Source organism: Alexandromys fortis, unplaced genomic scaffold, assembly GCF_014885135.2.
Source record: "Alexandromys fortis isolate MF-2015 unplaced genomic scaffold, M_Fortis_MF-2015_v1.1 scaffold_146, whole genome shotgun sequence".
NCBI classification, from domain to species: Eukaryota; Metazoa; Chordata; class Mammalia; order Rodentia; family Cricetidae; genus Alexandromys; species Alexandromys fortis.
Genome location: NW_026068042.1, coordinates 4,393,700 through 4,413,633, shown reverse-complemented (window position 1 = coordinate 4,413,633; position 19,934 = coordinate 4,393,700). Strand labels below are relative to the sequence as shown.

Genomic DNA, 19,934 nt, shown 5'->3' with positions numbered 1-19,934 from the left:
TTCAGTGTTTATCAGCTGTGGAGGCCTGTTGTGCTCTAGGGGAGCTGACCGGCCTCTCTCATCACCAATTCCCTCTCTTCTGACTTCTCCTGGAGAAACAGGAGCTATGGGCAGCGCTGTTCTGGGCCTATTTTTGTTTGGCTGTAAGTGGCTCCCCTGGGGGCTGCAATGAGCAGGAAACACACCTAGGGAAGAAGGGGGGCCTCAACTGAAGTGGAAAAGGGAAAAGAATGTTTTGATTTGACCAACAGTATGGTGTAAAACAAAAGAACAAATAAAAAGAATTCTTGTCACAACCTATTTGGTGTGCGTGTGTGCATGTGTGTCTGTGTGTGTGTGTGTTCTGGTGTGCTGGTTGGGTCGAAGCATGATCTGAAACAACACAACCAATCAAATGAGATGTGGACCCTCTGCCCAGCCTCCCTCAGGTTCATCTGATCAATACTAGGACATGGGCAGAAGGTACCTGCCGTAGAAGGGTCACTTCGGCGTCTGTGACTGAGTGAAGAAAACATGAATCCTCTGTGGGGAAGATCTGGGTTTTCTGTGTATGTTAAGCTTATGTTGTAGACAAAGTTTAGGACACAGAGGTTTCATTTCCAAATGGAAAGAGCAAAAGCTATAGTTGTGTTTCAGTTAAGAAAGGTGCCAGGCTGGACAGATTCCCAGAGATCTCGGGAGCATCTCAGTGTAAACCAGAGCACACAATGCCTTAAGTGAATGTTGTTGGATTAACATTTATTTGATGACAAGGAGATCATTAAACAAGCTCATTTTCTCAATACAACATGATAAACAAGAAGCCCATTACGAAGTTTGAACACAACACTGTGGACTTACCGCCTGGAGAGGTCAGTTCTGCTGAGGCTGAAGATGTATCTACAGACAAAGAGTGGAAGAGACAGAGCTAGGTTCATTTGCCAGAAGAAAGCAGAGAGCCCTGACTATTTAACTTAAAGATGTGACAGGCTGAAAAGATTCCCAGACATCTCTACTGCTACTGTAGATGCCTCTGTGTGTAAACCCAAAGAACAGGATGTTTGAAATCCTACTGAATGACACTGGGGGCGGTTTTCACTATCTTCACTTTGTGGTCAATAGGATTGTTAAGCATATTCAGTTTTGAAATAAACCTAATAAATAAGGCACTCATCTCTTTAGTTGAAATAGCACAATGGGGATTTACCATTTAGAGAGCTCGCTTCTGCTGAGGTTGAAGAAGTATCTACAGACAAAAAGACGAGACATAACAATGACATTTGCCCAATAGAAAGGGAAAGGCTCTTCTTGTGTTTAAGAAATGTGAACGTCTGGATAAGATGGGGAATTAGAAGCTGTGATGTATATGCATGAACATATTTGAGGAGAAGGACTTAGTGTGCCCCTACAGCACTCCGGACAGTTCTCTGACCCAGTATCCACTGTGAGCTGTATTTCTCAGAGAGTGTATCCCACAAAGGGCACTATGGGAGACTAGGTCACATGTGAACTCAGTGTGAACTGAAGCAGGAAAAGGAGCTGGTCAGCCTGCTGCTGGCCCCCAGCTGGGACACTGCCCCCGGGGCTGACCTCCTGGCCTGTATTAGCTATGAACAGTTCACAGGACTGGCACTGGAAAAGCCAATGGAAATTCTGGAACTAAAAGAGTCTCTCAGTGAAAGCCCAGCAGAAAGCATCCCCATTGGACAAGACCAAGCAGAAGAATGAATGTCAGGGTTCTACAACAAGCTGAGACAATAACACAGCCTGAAATACATAAAGAAGGAAAATTAACAAGTATGACTCAAGTTGCAAGAGATCAAGCCTAAGAACCCATGAGATAGAAGAAGCCCCAGGGGCCACACTCATCAGCAGAAGGACAACTGCATGCCTTCTGCTGTTCCAGACTGGACTACCTGCCAACTCCTCTCACAGTCCTGGCCACCCAGTCAAGGACACCACTTCCGTCTTCACTCCCACCATGGGAAGTTAAATTTGAAGACAAGTCACAAAGGGACCATGGACATGAGGAAGATGATCTACCAAAAGCTGAGGAACCAGCTGTTAGAGGGATTGTCTTGAACAACTGAAAATCAAATGATGGAAAACTCTAGAGTCCAACAGCAGAATTTGTGGATTTAGGTTTTGTCATTTTAATTAGTGTGAGCTTGATGTCAGGTTCAAATATCTGCATGCTACTAAAATAAAAAAGCTTGAGCTTAAGCTCAGAGATAGTAGATTATCTAGAGGTCTGGACTTATTGAGAAAGACACACTTAAATCTCACACATCTAGATGGAAGTGAAAATAAATGGAAGGATATCAGCATCTTGAGACCTTTAAAACCTTAGGAAACCTAAAAAAAATAAGTGGATTTGTTGAACATGAGGCTACTAATCTGAATAATTACTGAGTGTTCTAAATCTCCTGTACCAACTGATTGTCACCAAGAAAACCAGGAACCCCCTGACTCAGATACAGAGTTTGATGCTATGATCAAGAGAAGGAGGATGAAGAAGATGAGGACGGTGAGAAAAAAGAGTTTGATGAAGAAAAGAATGATGGTATAGAAGGAGAAGATGGCAAACCTGAAGCTATCGGTGAAGGAGAAGAATAAGGACATGATGGAGAAGCTGATGAAGATGAGGAAGAAAGCAGGAAAGGTGGGGAGAGAGAGGAGAGAGAGAGAGAGAGAGAGAGAGAGAGAACAGATGGTGAAGGAGATTATTAATACATCAAATCACTTGCAAAAGCAGAATCAATTGGTCGATCTGCATCAGTGCGTTGTTTGTAGCTTTGGTAGATGTTTAGAAAAGCCTTGACACAAAGTCCAGGAGACCCACCTACTCAAGGAGCCAATGAGTGTTCCTGTGACACTCTGCTGTCCCCCACTTAACCTCTCATTGGCAGTAGGGATCACCAACACCAATCTTGGAAACCCTGCTTCAACAAAACTGTAAAGGTTCATTTTTCAAGTAAGTCTCTTGCTGAAGTATGGATAGTTACTATTGTTCAGGCAACTGTGTTGACCAGTTACTCCAAGATTTTAACAATGCTTTTAGTTTATGTTCAGCAACAAGAAAAGGGTTGGTAAATAAAATCTTAACCCTTGGGGTCAGGAAATAACACATGATAGAGAGAAAAGGCCTGGTCAACAAGTTTGGTGGCTACAGAAGAATAGAATTAGATCTGTATCTCTCACTCTCTGCACAAAATCCATTCAAGATAGATCAAGAACCTTAAAGTAAAAGATAAAATGTGGAAATGTCTAGAAGATAACATGGGAAAATGCTTATAGATGCAGAAATAGGCAACAACTTTCTATACAGAACTCTATTAGCAGAGTAATTGAATTAAATTATTTAAAAATGGGACTACACAAAACTTAAAAGCTTCTGCACAGCAAAGGAAACCATCAGCAGAGTGAGCACACAGTTCACAAAATGGGAGAAAATCTCCAGCTAACTCAGACAGGTGACTGTATTCTAGAATACATGAAGGACTGTAAAAATGAAATCCCTGGGTCCTCAAACTCTCAATCAAAGGATGGGCTGACATCTGAATAGACAATTCAACAAGGAAGAAATGCAAATGACCAACAAATATGTTTGAAGTTGTTCACCATCCTTAGCCCATCAGGAAAGTACAAGGTAAGACTACTTCTAGGGCTGAAGAGATGGTCAGTGGTTAAGAACAAGTACTGCTCTTGCAGAGGACTCAAGCTCAGTTTCCAGCACCCACGTCAGGGCTTGTGATCTTAGCTCTAGAGATTCAACAGCCTCTTATGGACTCAGAGAGCACCTGCCTTCACATCTTTACATACTTACATGCAGACTCATACACATAATTTAAAGAAAGACTACTTCCTTCTTGACACATTCAGAATGGCTGTCATCAAGAAATTCAATGACCAAATGTTGATGAAGATGTGGGGGAAACTCATTCGCTCCTCGTGGAAGTGAAAACAGCCAGAGCCACTATGAAATCCACGTGGATGGTTCGCAAACAACTAAAATTAGAACTACCATATGGCCCAAGTATGCTACTGCTCAATGCATACCCAAGGAATCTAAGCCCTAGCACAGAGACACTTGCACATCCAGTTTAGTGCTACGATATTCACAGTATCTAGACATTCATTAGCAAATGGGTGGACAATGAAAGTGTGGTACATATGCACAATGGAATTTGCATTTTATTCAACTATAATTTTATTCAGCTATAATTTTATTCAACTATAAAGAAAAATGAAATTATGAACTCTAAAAAACCCCGATGGAACTGCAAGTTATTATATGAGTTAACAAACTCAGAAAGAGAAAACCACATTCTCTCTCATGTGCAGGTTTTAGTTTATATATATTGGCAGATATAGGTCAACAAACAAAAGAAGGGCTGTCGGAGGAGAAAAGTTTTAAGAAAGAAAGGTGGTAATAGAACACGTGACAAAACAGAGAGGGGCTTCCTGGAATGGAATGTTACAAATACACTGTGTGTGGGGTGATGACAACAGAGTGTATAAAAATGACACACTGAAGCTAATCACCATATTTGTCAATGTTTTAAAAAGTGGCCAAAATAAATCATGAATTTTTTTTTAAAAGAAGAAATGTGATAACAGAAAACATTACCAGAGGAGCTTGCCTCTTCTGCCGAGGTTGAAGATGGATCTGTGGAGGTACCCAGAGAAGGGAGTACTTTAAAATGAGTTTTCTTTCACTGATCTGTATTTGATGCCAAAGTGATCATTAAATAGTCTCATTGTCTAATATGACAAATGATAAACTCAGCCCAGTATATCAGGCAGCAGGGCAGGGGGACTTACCAGTTGTAGAACCCGATTCTGCTGAGGTTGAAGATGTATCTGGAGATCAAAAGGAGACACACAACTGTATCCATTTGCCAAATAGGGGAAAGTCTGAACTGTGTTTACCTTAAGAGATGTGATAGACAGTCTTACCAGAGGACGTCTCTTCTGCAGAGATTGAAGACGCATCTGTGTACAAACACAAAGCATGATGCTTAAAAAGACATCTTTTCATTGATCTTTGGTTTGTGGTGAATACAACCATTAAGTAGGTTCATTTTCCAAATACAACATGAAAATAAGAAACACAGGTACATTAATGAAGACACAAATTCTTGGGTTGCAGGATATGAAAAAAAAAACTGGCCCTCAACTGGAAGCTTCCTCTCTGCTAACTAGTTTTCACAGTGCTGGAAGGTTCTATTTAGGCAGCTGGGGGATGATAGCCATAAAAAGGCTTACTCAACTGTGAACCTTTAATGCTATGCTACTATCATGTTAGACGTGATGTACTCACAGATATAAGAGTTCATGACTGTTACAGGGGTAACCAACTGCTTTCTGACTGGGCTTGAAGCCCCCTCCAAGGAAGGGAATTTATATCTAGTATTGCATACCTGGTCTGTGTGATGACAAGTCGCAGTGGGGAAGGCACTGCCGTTGTGTTGCTAAGTGGACACAATGTGACTGTGAAATTGACTCCTAAATACTTATAGTCACATCTATAGGTTGGTGTTGTTTCTGGCTTTTGCAGAGGAGTTTACTTTTGCAAGGGTTTCTGGGTTTTACAGAGACTTACAACTGGTCAAAGTGCTGAGAATAAATGAATTGTATGCTTATCCCCAAATGAGTCTTCAATATGACCTCCCCAGGTATCAGGAGAATAATGAGAAATGGGGAAGAAAGAAAGTAACATTAGGAGGAAATCTTCAGGTATTCTAGAACATCGTCTTCTGGGCAAACATAGAAGTTGCACTCTTGTCTCTCAGGAGCTATGATTATTTACACAAGACTTGCACAAGATTGGGTTTATCATCATTCCACTGTGGAAAGAGATGCTCATGAGGCCTAATCCCTCCCTGAGGATCTATAGGCAGCTGATGGTTGCTGAGGGAGAGTGGGGGGGCAGGGAGGGCTATCCTCAGTGTTATGGCCACTGTTAAGTTGTCTGTGAATTAGTAAAGTATGAGGGGACTGGGGGAGGGAGACAGAGGTAAATATAATTAAAGCACACTATGCACAAGATTGAGATTATCACAACAAACTCATTATCATGTAAAATTAACATGTGCTAAAAGTTAAAACAAAATCACTTATTAGTTGAAACAACACAGTGAAGTACATTACCACTGAGCTCTCCACTCCTCCCTTCTGCTGAGGTTGAAGACATATCTTTGAGCAAAAAGAAAAAGAAATATGCATGTGATCACTTTCCAAACAAAAAGAGGAAAAACTAGGCTCTTGTTTCACTTAAGAGCGGTGATGGGGTGAAAAGATCACCAGAGGAGACCTCTGCTGTGACTAAGATGCATCTGTGGGTGAACCCAGAGAACCGGATGCTCTGAAATGAGTCGAGTGATGCTGGGGTAGTTTTCACTCACTTTATGATTAATGTGAACATTAAATGAGTTTACTGTTCAGATACAACACAACACATAAGGAATTTCTTCATTGACTAAGCAGCATAATGGAGGGGCTTACCATTTGAAGAGCTGGATTCCGCTGAGCCTGAAGAAGTAGCTACAGACAAAAAGAAATAAATATTTGGATAATTTACCAAATAGGAAGATAAAAGGCTGTCATTTGTTTAACATAAAATCATGACAGGTAGAAGACATTACCAGAGGAAGTATCTTCTGTGGAGACTGAAGAGGCATCTGGATAGAAAGTCAGAAAATAGGGAGCTGTGATTTTAGTGTCTTGGGTTGAGAAGATGGCTCAGTAGGCAAAGCACTTGCTGCTGTGAGACAATGGTTTTACCCTGTAAAGATTTGTTTCTTGTACTTGTTTAATAAAATGCTGATTGGCCTATTAGCTCAGGTTTCTTATTAACTCTTATAACTTATATGAGCCTGTAACTCTCATCTGTGTCACCACATGGCTTGGGTATTCTCATCTTGCTTCTTCTGCAGCTGGGTGACAAATGCATACTGACCTTTCCTCTTCCCAGAATTCTCCTGTTCTCATCACCCTGCCTCTACTTCCTGCCTGGCCACCCTACCGATACTTCCTGCCTTGCTACGGGCCAGCCAGCATTTATTAAAAATAATACAAGCGACAGGATAAAAGACCATGTCCCACAGCACATCTTTTTTATAAACAAACATAATTCCTGACCATAATTCAAAATTTTCTTTAAGTCGCCATAAGATTATCAGTGCCCACAATCAGCAGGAAGTAGCCTAGAAAACTATGCCCACATTCCCCAAAAATACATTGTGGATGTTTGCCTTTGTTTAGAATGTTGGTTACAAGTTGTTATGGACAATGGTCAGGAGAGAAGCTAAACAAAGAATATTAGATAAAGAGTTCTTATTTAAAAAAGAATGGGGGAAGTGCTGTGGGACAATAGCATTTTATCCTGTCACTTGTATTATTTTTAATAAACACTGATTGGCCAGTAGCCAGGCAGGAAGTATAGGCGGGGTGACCAGGCAGGAAAGAGAAGCAGGGTGCAGAGAACAGGAAAATTCTGGGAAGAGAAAAGACACAGTCAGCAGTTGTCATCCAGACACAGAGGAAGCAAGATGAGAAAGCCTCACTGAAAAAAGGTACCAAGCCACCTAGCTAACACAGACAAGAATTATGGACTAATATAAGTTATAAGAGTTAATAAGAAGCCCTAGTTAATAGGCCAACCAGTTTATGATTTGTGTAGACCTGTGTGTTTATTTGGGACTAACTGGCTGTGGAACCTGGTAGGACAGAAACCTCAGTCAAAAACTTGCCTTGAAAACTCGTGACTCTGAGATTAATTCCCAGAATCCATGTAAAGCTGCCTGGAGTAATGTGTACTTGCATCCTAGCACTGGGAGACAGAGGCAAGAGGAACCCCGTGCCTTTAGCTAGTCACTCTAACCTATTTAGTGAGCTTCAGGCCAATGAGAGAATCTGTCCCAAAGGAGATGGATAGTGCTCCTAAAATTGAAGCCCAACATTGTCCTCCAGCATCCACATACATGTGCAATAACACTATTGTGTACATACACTATCACAGATGCATGCACCATCACACAAGAACATAAAAGCACACACAGAAAATTGATATTTTTGCATTTTTAAATCTTTGCACAATGTAATCCTTAACTGGGGTTATTTTTTAAATAAATACAATATGACAAACTATCTGAATATACAAGCAGCACAATAAGGAAGCCTATCAGGTGGAGAGCTTGCTTCTATGAGGTTGAAGAAATAGCTATAGACCCATAGAAGAATAGGCATACTTAGATTATTTTTCTAATGAAAAGTAGGGAAACTCTGATTATGTTTAAATTACTAGATGTGACAAGTTGAAAACATTACCTGAAGAGGTCTCTTCTTTTGAGGCTGATGATTCATCTGTGTGTAAACCCCAGAGAAAATAATGATTTAAAAAAAAACTATCTTTCATTGATCTTTGCATTGTGGCATATGATTTAAGTATATTAATTTCCTAAATATAAATGGCAAACAAGAAAAGCTTTTTTGTTGTTAAAGGTACCATACATTTTGCTGGCAGGACATGCAGAAATGAAGCTGTAACTGAGCGGGAAGCTTTCTCCCCATTGGCTAGCTTCCATAGACTTTGAAGATGCCATGCAAGCTGCTGGGGGAGAGCTGTCAGCAGCAACATTCCTCATTGTAAATGCTGCAGGCTGCAGTACTGACTTTCCAGGCAAGATACGTCCACTGGTGTAACAGTGGCATGACTGTTGTAGGTGTAGCCAACTCTTTTCTGATTGGATGTGAGGCTGCTTTATGAGTTCGGTACCATAACGTACCAGAGGTGATGGGTTCTAGTGGCAAAGCTACAGTTGCTGTTTGGCTTCATGGATGGGACATTGTTGTCAAATTGACATCTTAGTGATTGTGTTGTGATGAGTACTGGTTTTTAGCTTCGGTCAACAAAGCTTCTATTTGCAATGGTTAGTAGTTACTGTAGAGACTCATAGCTGGTCAAAGTCATGACAACAAGTAACTTCAATGCTCAGCCTTAAATTGGGCACTTCTGTTTCCTTGCCAAGATCAGGGAGTAGCAGGTAAGGTAGACAGGTTTATCATGATTACAGATAAAGTTATAGTTGGTTCTAATGGTTCATACTTCATCATGAAGAACACATTAAAAAAAACTTTAAACCAAAGCAAGTGTAAAAGCTAGAGGAAGAGATGGAGTGCTGTGTACATTATTTTCTGGATATGGAGTGGCACAATTGTACTCTTGAGCTCTCCACCAATGTGTTTATCTGCACATGACTTGCCCAAGGTTGAACATATAATCATTGCCCTGGAAGTGGGAGACTCATGAGGCCTGCCACTCCTTAAGAGTCCATACAAAATCTGATTGTTGTGGGAGGAGAGACATTTACTTGAGTGGCACAGCCACTGCTAAGTTGCCAGTACTTTGAGAAATAACCCTCAACTCTGCTTCTCCAGTAACCCAAATCAACTCATTAGTGCATAAAGTGAAAAGGCAGCAAAGAAGAAGAGGTCATTGCTGGGAAGAGGAACAGGGTTAGGAGGAGTGTGAGGAGGGCTGGACGAAACACTAGGTGTGAGTATCATTAAATATGCTACATACACACATAAAAATATCATGATGGAATTCACTGTTATATATAATTAAATGTTATTATACATGCTGAGCTGGAAAGGTTGCTTTATGGTTAAGATTGAGTACTGTTCTTCCAGGGGACTCAAGTTCATGTCCCAGCACTAACTCACATTAGTGGCTCTCAGCTGTCTTCAACTCCAGCTCCAGTTGGATCCCAAGTCTCTGGTGTCCATGGGCACAAACACTCATATGTACATAAATATATGCACACCCAATACACATAGTTAAGATTTTTTTTTAAAAAAAAAAAGCTTTTCATTGTCAAGAAAACACTGTGAAGGATTTTTACCAGTTGACTCTCCACTCCTCCCTTCTGCTGAGGCTGAAGACATATCTATGAGCAAAGAGAAGAGGAAATATATGTGTGATCACTTTCCAAAAAGAAAGAGGAAAAACTAGGATCGTGTTTCACTTAAGAGCTGTGATGGGATGAAAAGATCACCAGAGGAGACCTCTGTTGTGGCTGATAAGAAATTCATTTCATTTAGTTAAACAGAATATTGAGGACATTACCAGTTGGAGAGCTGGGTTCTGGTGAGGCTGAAGAAGTGTCTACAGACAAATAAAAATAAATATTTAGAGAATTTACCAAATAGAAAGAGAAAAGACTGTCATTTGTTTTAAGTAAAATCATGAGAAACAGAAAATATTACCAGAGGGGGTATCTTCTGTGGAGACTGTAGATGCATCTGTATATAAAGTCAGAGAACAGGACGTTTTGAAATGAATAAAATTATACTGGGGTTGGTTTATTTTTTTTGCTATCATCTTTATTTTGTAGTTAATGTGGTCATTAAATAAACTTTCTGTCTAAATATACCATAGCAAATAAGAAATTTCTTCACTGCATAAACATTGCAATGGAGTACTTTACCATTCGGAGAGCTTGAGTCTGCTGAGGTTGAAGCAGTGCCTACAGACAGAGAAAAAAGTGACATGGCTAAGTCCTTTGCCAAACAGGAAGCATAAAATCTTTGACTGTATTTAAGATATATGACAGGCAGAAACATTACCAGAGGATGACTCTTCTGCCGATGAAGATGCATCTATATATAAACCCAGAAATAGGGTGCTTTAAAATTAGTATATTGGACTGGGGGCATGGCTCAGCGTGCAAAGTGCTTACCTTATAATCGTGCTACTTGAGATCAATCCAGAGCACCCACATAAAAATGCGGGGAGAAGTTGTGTGCACTGTCTTCCCAGCAAAGTGGACACAGAGCAAGGAGGATCCCCAAAGCTGGGTGTTCAGTTGCCCTAGCCTAATAGTGAGCTCCAGGAGAGACCCTGCCTCAAAGGGGGTGAACAAATGTTCCCAAGGATGACATCTGAGGTCATCTTTCAGCCTCACACACACGTGCAGAACGGTGCTCGTGGGCTCCATACAAGCATCCATAAGCATGTGAAAGATGAGTTTTCTTCCACTGGGCTTTGTTTGGTGATCAATATGGTTATTAAATAGGCTCATGTTCTAATTACGGCATGACTGAAAAGAAATTCATTTTGTTAAACAGAATATTGGGGACATTACCAGTTGAAGAGCTGGATTCGGCTGAGGCTGAGGAAGTGTCTACAATCAAAAAGGATATAAGTATTTAGATAATTTACCAAATACGAAAAGAAAGGGCTGTCATTGTTTAATGTAAAAACATGACAGACAGAGCATTACCAGAGAAGGTGTCTTCTGCGGAGCCTGAAGATGCCTCTGTGTAGAAAGCCAGAAAATAGAAAGTTGTAATCTTAGTGTCCTGGTATGAGAAGATGTCTTAGTAGGTGCAGCACTTGCCTTGAAAACTTGTGACTCTGAGATCAATGAGAGACCCATCTCAAAGGATGGAGGAACTGTGCTTTTGATACCCAACATTTTCCTCCAGCCTCCACATATGTGTGCACTCAGGTGCATGAGCGTCTGAGAAACACATGAGTGCATTCACATAAGCACGTGAGCACATGCACACACTCGTGCACGCATGTGCACACAAGCATTCTTTAGTCATTGCTTTGTGATCAGTGTGATCACTAGTAGGCTTATTTTCTAAACTCAATGTGGCAAATAAGAAAACTCCCTGATTAGTAAACCATTACGATGGGGGACTAATCAATTGAAGAGCTTGCATCTGCTGAGTTTGATGAAATCGCTGTAGGTAGAAAGGAGGAGCTATACCTTGATTCCTTTGCCAAATAGAAAGAGGAAAATCTCTCACTGCTTAATAAGAAAATTGACAGTGAGAAAACATTACCAGAGGAGTTCTCTTCTGCTGAGGCTGACAATACATCTGTGTATAAATCCAGAGAACAAAATGCTTTAAAATGAGTGGCTTTTGTTGATATTTATTTTGTGGTCATTATGGTCTTTAACGAGGTGCATCTTTTAAGTCGGATGTGACAAATAGGAAAAGCATCTCTATTGCTGAAAACGCCACACACTTTGCTTGTAGGACATGCAGAAATAAAGCTGGACCTTAGCTGCCAGCTTTCTCGCTGCTGGCTAGCTTTCACAGTGTTGGAAGACACTATATAGGTTTCTGGGGAAGAACTGTCAGCAGCAGCATTTCTCAGCCGTGATCCCTGCAGGCTACAAGATTGACCTTCCAGGAAAGATGTGCCTGCTAACATGAGAGTGACAGACATAACTGGTATGGGGGTAACCAACTTCCTTCTGGTTGACTCAAGGTTGTCCACATAGGGAGTGGGATTTATGTCTGGTACTGTAAACCTGACCTGGAGATGTTTAGTGCTAAAGCCACTTTCATTTTATTGCTAAGTGAACATGGTGTGCGTATCAGTTTTTCTTTGAGATGTTTACATTTATACCCATGGATTAGCACAGCTGTCAGTTTTGATCTGAGAAGCTACTTCCTGTAGTGGTTGGTAGCTACTGCACAGACTTATAACTAGTCGAAGTTCTGACAGTCATTCACCACTGAACGGGGCATCTGTATCACCCGTTCCAAGTGTCAGGAAACATTATGGTGAGAGGGTGGCAAGAAGAAAATGAGCGTGAGGAAAGTGTGGAGCGTGAGGCGAGCGTGGAGCGTGAGGCGAGCGTGGAGCTTGGAGGAGAACGTGGAGTGTTGTTGAGGAAACTGTGGAGTGTTGAGAAGATGAATGCTGGGCTCTCGAATTCTCTGCGGCTGTGATAATCTGAACTTGATTGGGCTTCTCCTCATCCCATTGTAGAGGAGGGAGGCGCTCCTGAGACCTCACCCCTGCCTGAGTATACATAAGCCCTGAATGGTTGCTGGGAGAAGGAGACATTTTCAGGGGTGCAGCCCTTGGTAAGTTGCCAATGATCTTGCAAATGACTCCCTCCTGGGGATCCCCTAAAAACCTGACTAGTTAAACTGGCTAGTTCATGAAATGAAGATATGAGCATAGAGTATGGCCAAACTGGGGAGAGAAACAAAGATGAGAGAGTGTGAGGGGAGAGGAGAGAATAATGAGGGATAATATAGTGTACAGTGTATGAAAATACTACAGTTAACCTTGTGTGCATAATTAATACAGGATAATAAAGACTTACAAATACAAAACCCATGTTTCATTAATTAAAATACAGCAGCACAGTGAAGGACTTTACCAGTTGGCTCTCCACTCGCCACGTCTGCTGAGGTTAAAGATGTATCTGTGTACAAAGAGACGAGGAAATGAACACACAGAAAGAGGAGAAGCTCTGACTGTGTTTAACAAAAAATTTGACAGTCAAAAGAAAACCATTACCAGAGGAGGCATCTTCCGTGGAGGCTGAAGATGCATCTGTGTGTAAGCACAGAGAACAAGATGCTCTAACGTGAGTACACAATACTTGGGCTGTCTTCACTACCTTCATTGTGTGCTCAGTGTGACCATTCCGTAGCTTCACTGTCTAAAGACAACATGGCTAAGAAGAAACTCATCTCATTAGCTCAGCAGCACTATGTGGGCCTTTACCATTTGAAGAGCTTGTTTCTGCTGAGGTTGAAGAACTGTCTATAGGCAAAGACAAGAAAAGGCACAGCCAGATCGTTTATCGATTAGGACAAAAAAACTCTCACTTTATTTAAATTAAAAAAATAGGGCAAGTGGAAAGCCTTACCAGAGGAGGTCACTCCCGATGATGAAGAAGCGTCTGTGTATAAACCCAGAAAAAAAAATGAGGCTTTAAAATTAATGTCTCGGGCCAGGCAGTGGTGGCGCATGCCTTTAATCCCAGCACTCGGGAGGCAGAGGCAGGCGGATCTCTGTGAGTTCGAGACCAGCCTGGTCTACAGAGCTAGTTCCAGGACAGGCACCAAAAACTACGGAGAAACCCTGTCTCGAAAATTCAAAAAAAAAATTAATGTCTCAGGCTGGAGGGATGGCTCAGCTGGAGAAACTGAGCTCAATGCCCAGGAGTTACCTAAAAATGCTGGGAGCGCTGGGAGCGTCTCAGTGCTGGGGAGGCTGAGACGTGGGAACCCACAAGGCTGACTGGCCAGTCATTCGGTCTAGTTAGTGAGCTCCAGGCTAGTGAAAGACCCTATCTTAAAGGAAGTGGATGATATTCTTAAGTATGACACACAAGGTCCTGTTCTAGTCTTCACATACAAAAGCACCTATGCATACACATGTACCTTCACATGTGAATAGTACACATATACTCGGAAGAAATGAGTGACTTTCATTGATCTTTACTTTGAAGTCATTCTGATCCTTAAGTAGGCTCATTTTCTAAATACATGACAAATAAGAATATTATCCCATTAGTTAAATAGCCCCACAGGAGACTTTACCAGTTGAGGAAGTCACATTTGCTGAACTTGAAGACACATATTTGAATGAAAAATAGAAGAAACCTATCTAGGGTCAATTACCAAACAGAAAGAAAAAAATCTCTGGCTACTGTCTTAAAGAAATGTGACAGTCTAAAGACAGTACCTGAGGATGCTTCCTCTTCTTCAGAAGATGAAGATGCATCTGTGTACAGACCCAGAGACAGGATGCTTTAAAATGAGTCTTTTCATGGATGCTTGCTTTGTAGCCAATATGATCATTAAGTGGATCAATTTCTAAATATGCCATGATAAATGAGGAATCCACCTCTATTGCTGAAGACACCACAGACTTTGCTTTCTGGGTATACAGAAATCGAAGTGGAAGTGAGCTGTAGGCTTTCTTCACCTGGCCAACTGTTACCGGGTTGGATGGTCTTATTCAGGCTGTTGGGGAAGCACTGTCATGAACAGTCTTACTCTGCTGTGAATTCTGCATCTGACACTACTGATTTGCCAGGCAAGATGCACCCTTGGTGTAGGAGTGGCATGACTGTGGTGGGTGTCACCAAATCTTTTCTGCTGGGATTTGAGGCTGCTCCCTGAGATTCTAGTGCTGCAAACCTGCTCAAAAGCCCATGATAGAGGACATGGTAGATCTAGTGGGACAGCTACTGCTGTTGTCTTGCTACATGGAATTGATATGGCTGCCAAGTTGACACCTAAATTATTGTGTTTACGCCCATACACTGGTGTTGGTTTCTGCTTTGGTCAGAGAAGTTTCTTTTCGCAGTGGGTGGTGGTGACTGTAGAGATTCATAGCTGCTCAAAGTGCTAACAACCAAGGTCTTAAATGCTCAGCCCTAAGTGGGGCTGTGTCATTCCCTCCAAGATCAGGGAACATTGTTGAAGAGGAATTGGGTTGATCTTGAGTTTCATTTAAATTTGTGGTTATTTATAAAGACTCATGCAGCTCATTTACTCATGAGGAATAAATGAAGAACTTGAAGAGCCAAATAGAATATGAGTGCCAGAGAAGGCTCACAGTGATTTGGCATGCTGTCTTCTGGGCATGGTGTCCCTATGGCTCTATCGCAACTTCAGGAAGCATGACTACCTGCCCCAACACCTGCACCAGATGGAGCCTACTATTATTCTGTCGTGGGGAGTGGACACTTACGAGGCCTTTCCCCTCTCTAAGTAACTGATGGCTAGGGGAGGGAGAGACGTTTTCCTCAGTGGTCTGGCCACTGCTCCTGCAAATAACCCCTTTCTATGCTCCCATAAATATCCCAATTCATAGTCACTAGTTCACACAGAGAGAAAATGCTCGTGAAATTAGAGGAGGAGATCAGTGGAGTGTAGGTACAAGAGAGGGTAGTGGGGTAAGTATAAGGGAAATATATTTTACTTTTAAAATGTATTTTGTGCACATATGTGTCCGAGGTCAAAATAAAGCCACACACACACACACACACACACACACACACACACTTAAACGTGCTAGTAAACTCCTTCAAAAACAAGCGCATCTCTTTGGCTAAGCAACACTGGAGGACTTTACCAGTTGGAGAGGTTGCTTCTGCTGGCACTGAAGGAGTGTCAGTAAACAAAGACAAGAAGCAGCTTACTTACGAGCACCCTTCAAACAGAAGGATGAAAAGCACCTAGTCTATTTAACTTTAGAAAAACAAGCTGAAAGTGTTACCTAGGGGTGTTTCCTCTCCTGCTGAGACTGGAGATGCATCTGTGTAGAAAGCCAGGAAACAGGGTGCGTTAAAATGAGCAGGGAAATGCTGGCTCTGTCTCTTCTTCTTGGCCGATATGATCACTAACAAGGGCCATCTTCTAAATACAACAAGACAGATAAGAAACAACACAACAGGGGACTTTACCATTTGGAGGGCTTGATTCTGCTGAGGTCGAAGATGTGTCTACAGACAAAGAGGAAGAGGCAAGCTTGGTTCATTTGCTTAATAGCAAAGGGGAAACATTTTACATGGAAAAAAAAAAAACCATGGCAATCAGAAACCATTACCAGGGGAGGTCTCCTCTTCTGCCGAGGTTAAAGACATGTCTGTATGTAAACCCAGTGAGCAGGAGATTGTAGCCAGAGTGTCTGGGCTGGGGAAATGACTCCATAGGCAACACACTTGCCTTGAGAGCATAAGAACCGGAATTTGATTCCTAGAACCCACACAGAATTCCAGGCATGCTGGTATACACTTATAAGTCCAGCGCTGGGGAGGCAAAGACAGGAGGATCTCTGGAGCTCCCTGGCCAGACTAGTCTCATTGGTGAACTCCAGGCCAAAAGGAGACTCTGTCTATAAGGAAGTGGTTGGTATTTCTGAGAAAGACATCTTTGATTATTCTGCGATCTATACACACGTGCACAAATAATGTACACATATGTGCCTTTACACAAACACACACTGAGGCTTTTGTATACACACGAGTATACATATGCTTGCATGCATACACATATGAAATGAATGCCCTTTCACTGATCTTTATGTTATTGTCAGTATGATCATAGAACAGGTTCTCTGTCTAATACCACACAATGAATGAGCAGCCCATCTCCCTAGATTAAACAGCATAATGGAGACTGGATGCCCCATTGATACTGGATGGACGTCAAGGAGACTCAGTGATGTGAATAGTTGTTTGTCTACAACTATCCCAGAACCAAAAGAACATTCAAATTACCAACTGGAGTGGCTATAACTGGAGCAGTTGCCAAAGGGCCTGTAAATAAGAAAAGGTAAGTGGTCAAATCCTGTTAAAGACTAAGAAAACAGAACACTGACACCTGCCTTTTATTTATTTAATTAATTTATCTTGATAGCCAACTCCTGTGTGCCAGCACTGGGCTAATGCTGGAGAGAACATCAACAAAACCTACATTAGAATTCGAGTCCTTAGAAAGAGGCCCGTCTTATGGTCTTAAGATCAAGCATTTCATAGGGTGGTGTAAAATTACAGTGATGACAATTGTGTGTGTGTGTATGTGATGTATGTGTGGTGTGTTTGTGATGTGTGTGGTGTGTTTGTATCTGTTGTGTGTTGTGTGAGTAGTGTATATGATGTGTGTGTGGTGTATGTGATGTGAGTGTGGTGTGTGTAAGTATGTATGTATGTGATGTGCATGTGGTATGATGTGGTGTGTGTGTGATGTATGTGTGGTGTGTTTGTGATGTGTGTGGGGTGTTTGTATCTGTTGTGTGTTGTGTATATGATGTGTGTGTGGTGTATGTGATGTATGTGATGCTTGTATATGTAGTCTGTGGTGTGGTATGTGTGATGTGTGTATGGTGTATGTGATATTGTGTGATGCTTGTGTATGTAGTCTGTGGTGTGGTGTGTGTGATGTGTGTATGTGGTGTGTGTGAGTGTGTGGTGTGTGGCAAAGGAGCTCCCTTCTCCCTCCTAATCCTCCCTTCCCCATATTCCCAGTGCTGGGTCTGGTTCAATGAGACAGTCTGCTCAGACAATGACAACCGCTCTCAAGCTGTGAGCTCATTTTACCCCCTGTCATGACCAACACCCTTCCATCCTACCTGTGCAGTGTGGTGGGCAGAGGCCATTGCTAGGTGATGACAGGCGAGCTGCTTCTACTGAAGTGGGAGCGATGCCTGATACAAAACCCAAGGGGGAGCGTTAGTCACCTGGTGAGAAGGTTCTCATCGCTCATCCCACCTCTCCTGCAGTCTGCCTGTGCTGTCGGGAAGACTGCTCTGAGGGTCGTTATTTCATGTCCTTCTGAATAAGGGTTTGAACATCCAGATGCAAAGCACACAGCCTGTGCTAGTATAAATTAAGTCTTTCCTGAGATGAAACTGCTATTTGCATGATCCACTCGTGGGGAAGAATATCACTGTTTGTGTTGGGATACAGTGCAGAGGCATCTCAAAGGGCATTGGTTAAGAGGGCACTTTTGCTCCATAGGACTATGGTAGCATCTACTAGAATCCCTGCCACTGCCAATATGGGGCTAACCCTCCCAGTCCTTATACCCCCTCGCCCAACCTACTTTTCTCCCTACTGAACAGTCGGGAGGATGGCCAGAGGGCCAAGTGCTGAGGGTACGCAAAAAAGCAACAACACATCGGCAGGCTGTGCGAGAGGCCCTGTGGAATGGCCCATACGTATGCAAGCACTTGACTTTGACTTGAGCTTGGTCTTGACCTGGCTGCAGAGGCCCTCTGGGTCTACTTCTTGTATCTCGTCTATTACTTGAGATATTAGGTCAGCCAGGTGACTGTGGGGAGCCAGGAGTAAGACTGTACTAGCTTGGTGAAATTTCAGCATCCTATCATCCCTGCTAGAAAGGGAGTGGGAAAATGAACAGAAAGCTTACCAGTTGCAAGGACTAAAGCTGCCGCTGGGCTTGAGGTAGGAACTGTCGAAACAAGCAGGGTAGGAAATTGTAATTAAGTGGCATCCTTGTCAGTCAAGATTATTTATAAAAGTAAATGGCCCTGTCCACAAATGTGTCCTGATACACTCTGTTCTACTTTGTTCCTATTGGATTCTCCTCTTCTCTGTTTTATAAAGTTAGAGGAAATGAACAGTAGCTGGAGCCAAGAGACCTGGCTCCTAGTGTCTGTGTAACAGAGTGTGTGACCCTGGACGAGTCCTGAATCTCCAGACTTCAGCCTCTGCATGGGAAAGGTCTACCCTGTGGATCAGCAGTGTCTGTGGCTTCTTTTAGAAACACAGACTCCCGGGACTGAAGAGGTGGTTCAGTTGCTAAGAGCACTTACTGATCCAAGAGGTTTGGTTCCCAGCACCTACATGCTTGGCTCACAAACACCTATAACTCTCTGATGGTCTCTTGCAGCTTCAACCAGCACCAGACACAAACATGTGCTCATACACTCACGCAGGTGAAACATTCATGCACATAAAACAAAAAGAAGAAAAAGAAATGCAGACTCTTGGATGAAAACATGCATTTTTAACAGAATTCCAAGCAAGCTTTGTGCACATTAGTATTCATGAGGCATATGTTATACAAATTGAAACCTTAACCAGGTAAGGCAATCTACACACTTTGAGAAAACAGTGAAGACAGAGATCTTACCGGGTGAAGTTGTCAACGCTGTGGCTGATGCTGGAATGGAAAAGCACTCAGAAATTAGGAGATTATTTTTACTTAAAAAATTGACACATGAGATATATTCAAATTCCATACAAACGGCCTCTGGAATGTGGAACTAAATCAAAAGACAGAGTTTGCTATTGCTTTCCTGTGTTTTCATTTTTGTGTTCTTTGTTGTTTGTTTTTTGCTAAGTTTGAATAAAAATAAGGATGCATGAAGGCAGGAAGTTAGAAATGTTCACTGGATGGGGCACAGGTTGTTCCCCTGGGATAGGTCAGGAAGGCCACTTCTCCGGTGCAATGAAGAGGATGTGGTTTTTATAGTGGCAAATTACTAGGTGCCTTCCTCATTCCACCCTTAGACTGATAAGGCTGACTTCTCATTTATACCAAACTATGATCATAACACAATGTTGAGTTGTCTGAACACTGGAAGAAAAAAGTCTTTACAAATATAAAGTATGTTATCATCCTATATTTGATCTTTATTCAAATTTGTT

The 19,934-nt window shown here is 42.0% G+C and overlaps 1 protein-coding gene across 1 annotated transcript in view; it reads right to left on the bottom strand.

Moving 5' to 3' along the window:
• LOC126515921 (deleted in malignant brain tumors 1 protein-like) overlaps window positions 1–19,525 on the bottom strand; it is a 30,689-nt gene extending 11,164 nt beyond the window's left edge. The window contains exons 1-28 of the mRNA XM_050165958.1: window positions 19,417–19,525; window positions 18,691–18,732; window positions 17,891–17,965; window positions 17,040–17,078; window positions 16,224–16,262; window positions 16,037–16,075; window positions 14,495–14,533; window positions 13,674–13,706; window positions 13,529–13,567; window positions 13,319–13,354; window positions 13,179–13,223; window positions 11,839–11,874; window positions 11,268–11,303; window positions 11,130–11,168; window positions 10,612–10,644; window positions 10,473–10,511; window positions 10,252–10,287; window positions 10,112–10,150; window positions 9,888–9,932; window positions 8,311–8,346; window positions 6,627–6,662; window positions 6,487–6,525; window positions 6,133–6,177; window positions 4,939–4,974; window positions 4,804–4,842; window positions 4,610–4,648; window positions 1,187–1,225; window positions 841–879 (exon numbers count right to left, since the gene is read on the bottom strand). Coding sequence (XP_050021915.1) covers window positions 841–879; window positions 1,187–1,225; window positions 4,610–4,648; window positions 4,804–4,842; window positions 4,939–4,974; window positions 6,133–6,177; window positions 6,487–6,525; window positions 6,627–6,662; window positions 8,311–8,346; window positions 9,888–9,932; window positions 10,112–10,150; window positions 10,252–10,287; window positions 10,473–10,511; window positions 10,612–10,644; window positions 11,130–11,168; window positions 11,268–11,303; window positions 11,839–11,874; window positions 13,179–13,223; window positions 13,319–13,354; window positions 13,529–13,567; window positions 13,674–13,706; window positions 14,495–14,533; window positions 16,037–16,075; window positions 16,224–16,262; window positions 17,040–17,078; window positions 17,891–17,965; window positions 18,691–18,732; window positions 19,417–19,525 — 1,186 coding nt within the window. The remainder of the gene's footprint in view (window positions 1–840; window positions 880–1,186; window positions 1,226–4,609; window positions 4,649–4,803; window positions 4,843–4,938; window positions 4,975–6,132; window positions 6,178–6,486; window positions 6,526–6,626; window positions 6,663–8,310; window positions 8,347–9,887; window positions 9,933–10,111; window positions 10,151–10,251; window positions 10,288–10,472; window positions 10,512–10,611; window positions 10,645–11,129; window positions 11,169–11,267; window positions 11,304–11,838; window positions 11,875–13,178; window positions 13,224–13,318; window positions 13,355–13,528; window positions 13,568–13,673; window positions 13,707–14,494; window positions 14,534–16,036; window positions 16,076–16,223; window positions 16,263–17,039; window positions 17,079–17,890; window positions 17,966–18,690; window positions 18,733–19,416) is intronic.
• Window positions 19,526–19,934: the final 409 nt, after the last annotated feature.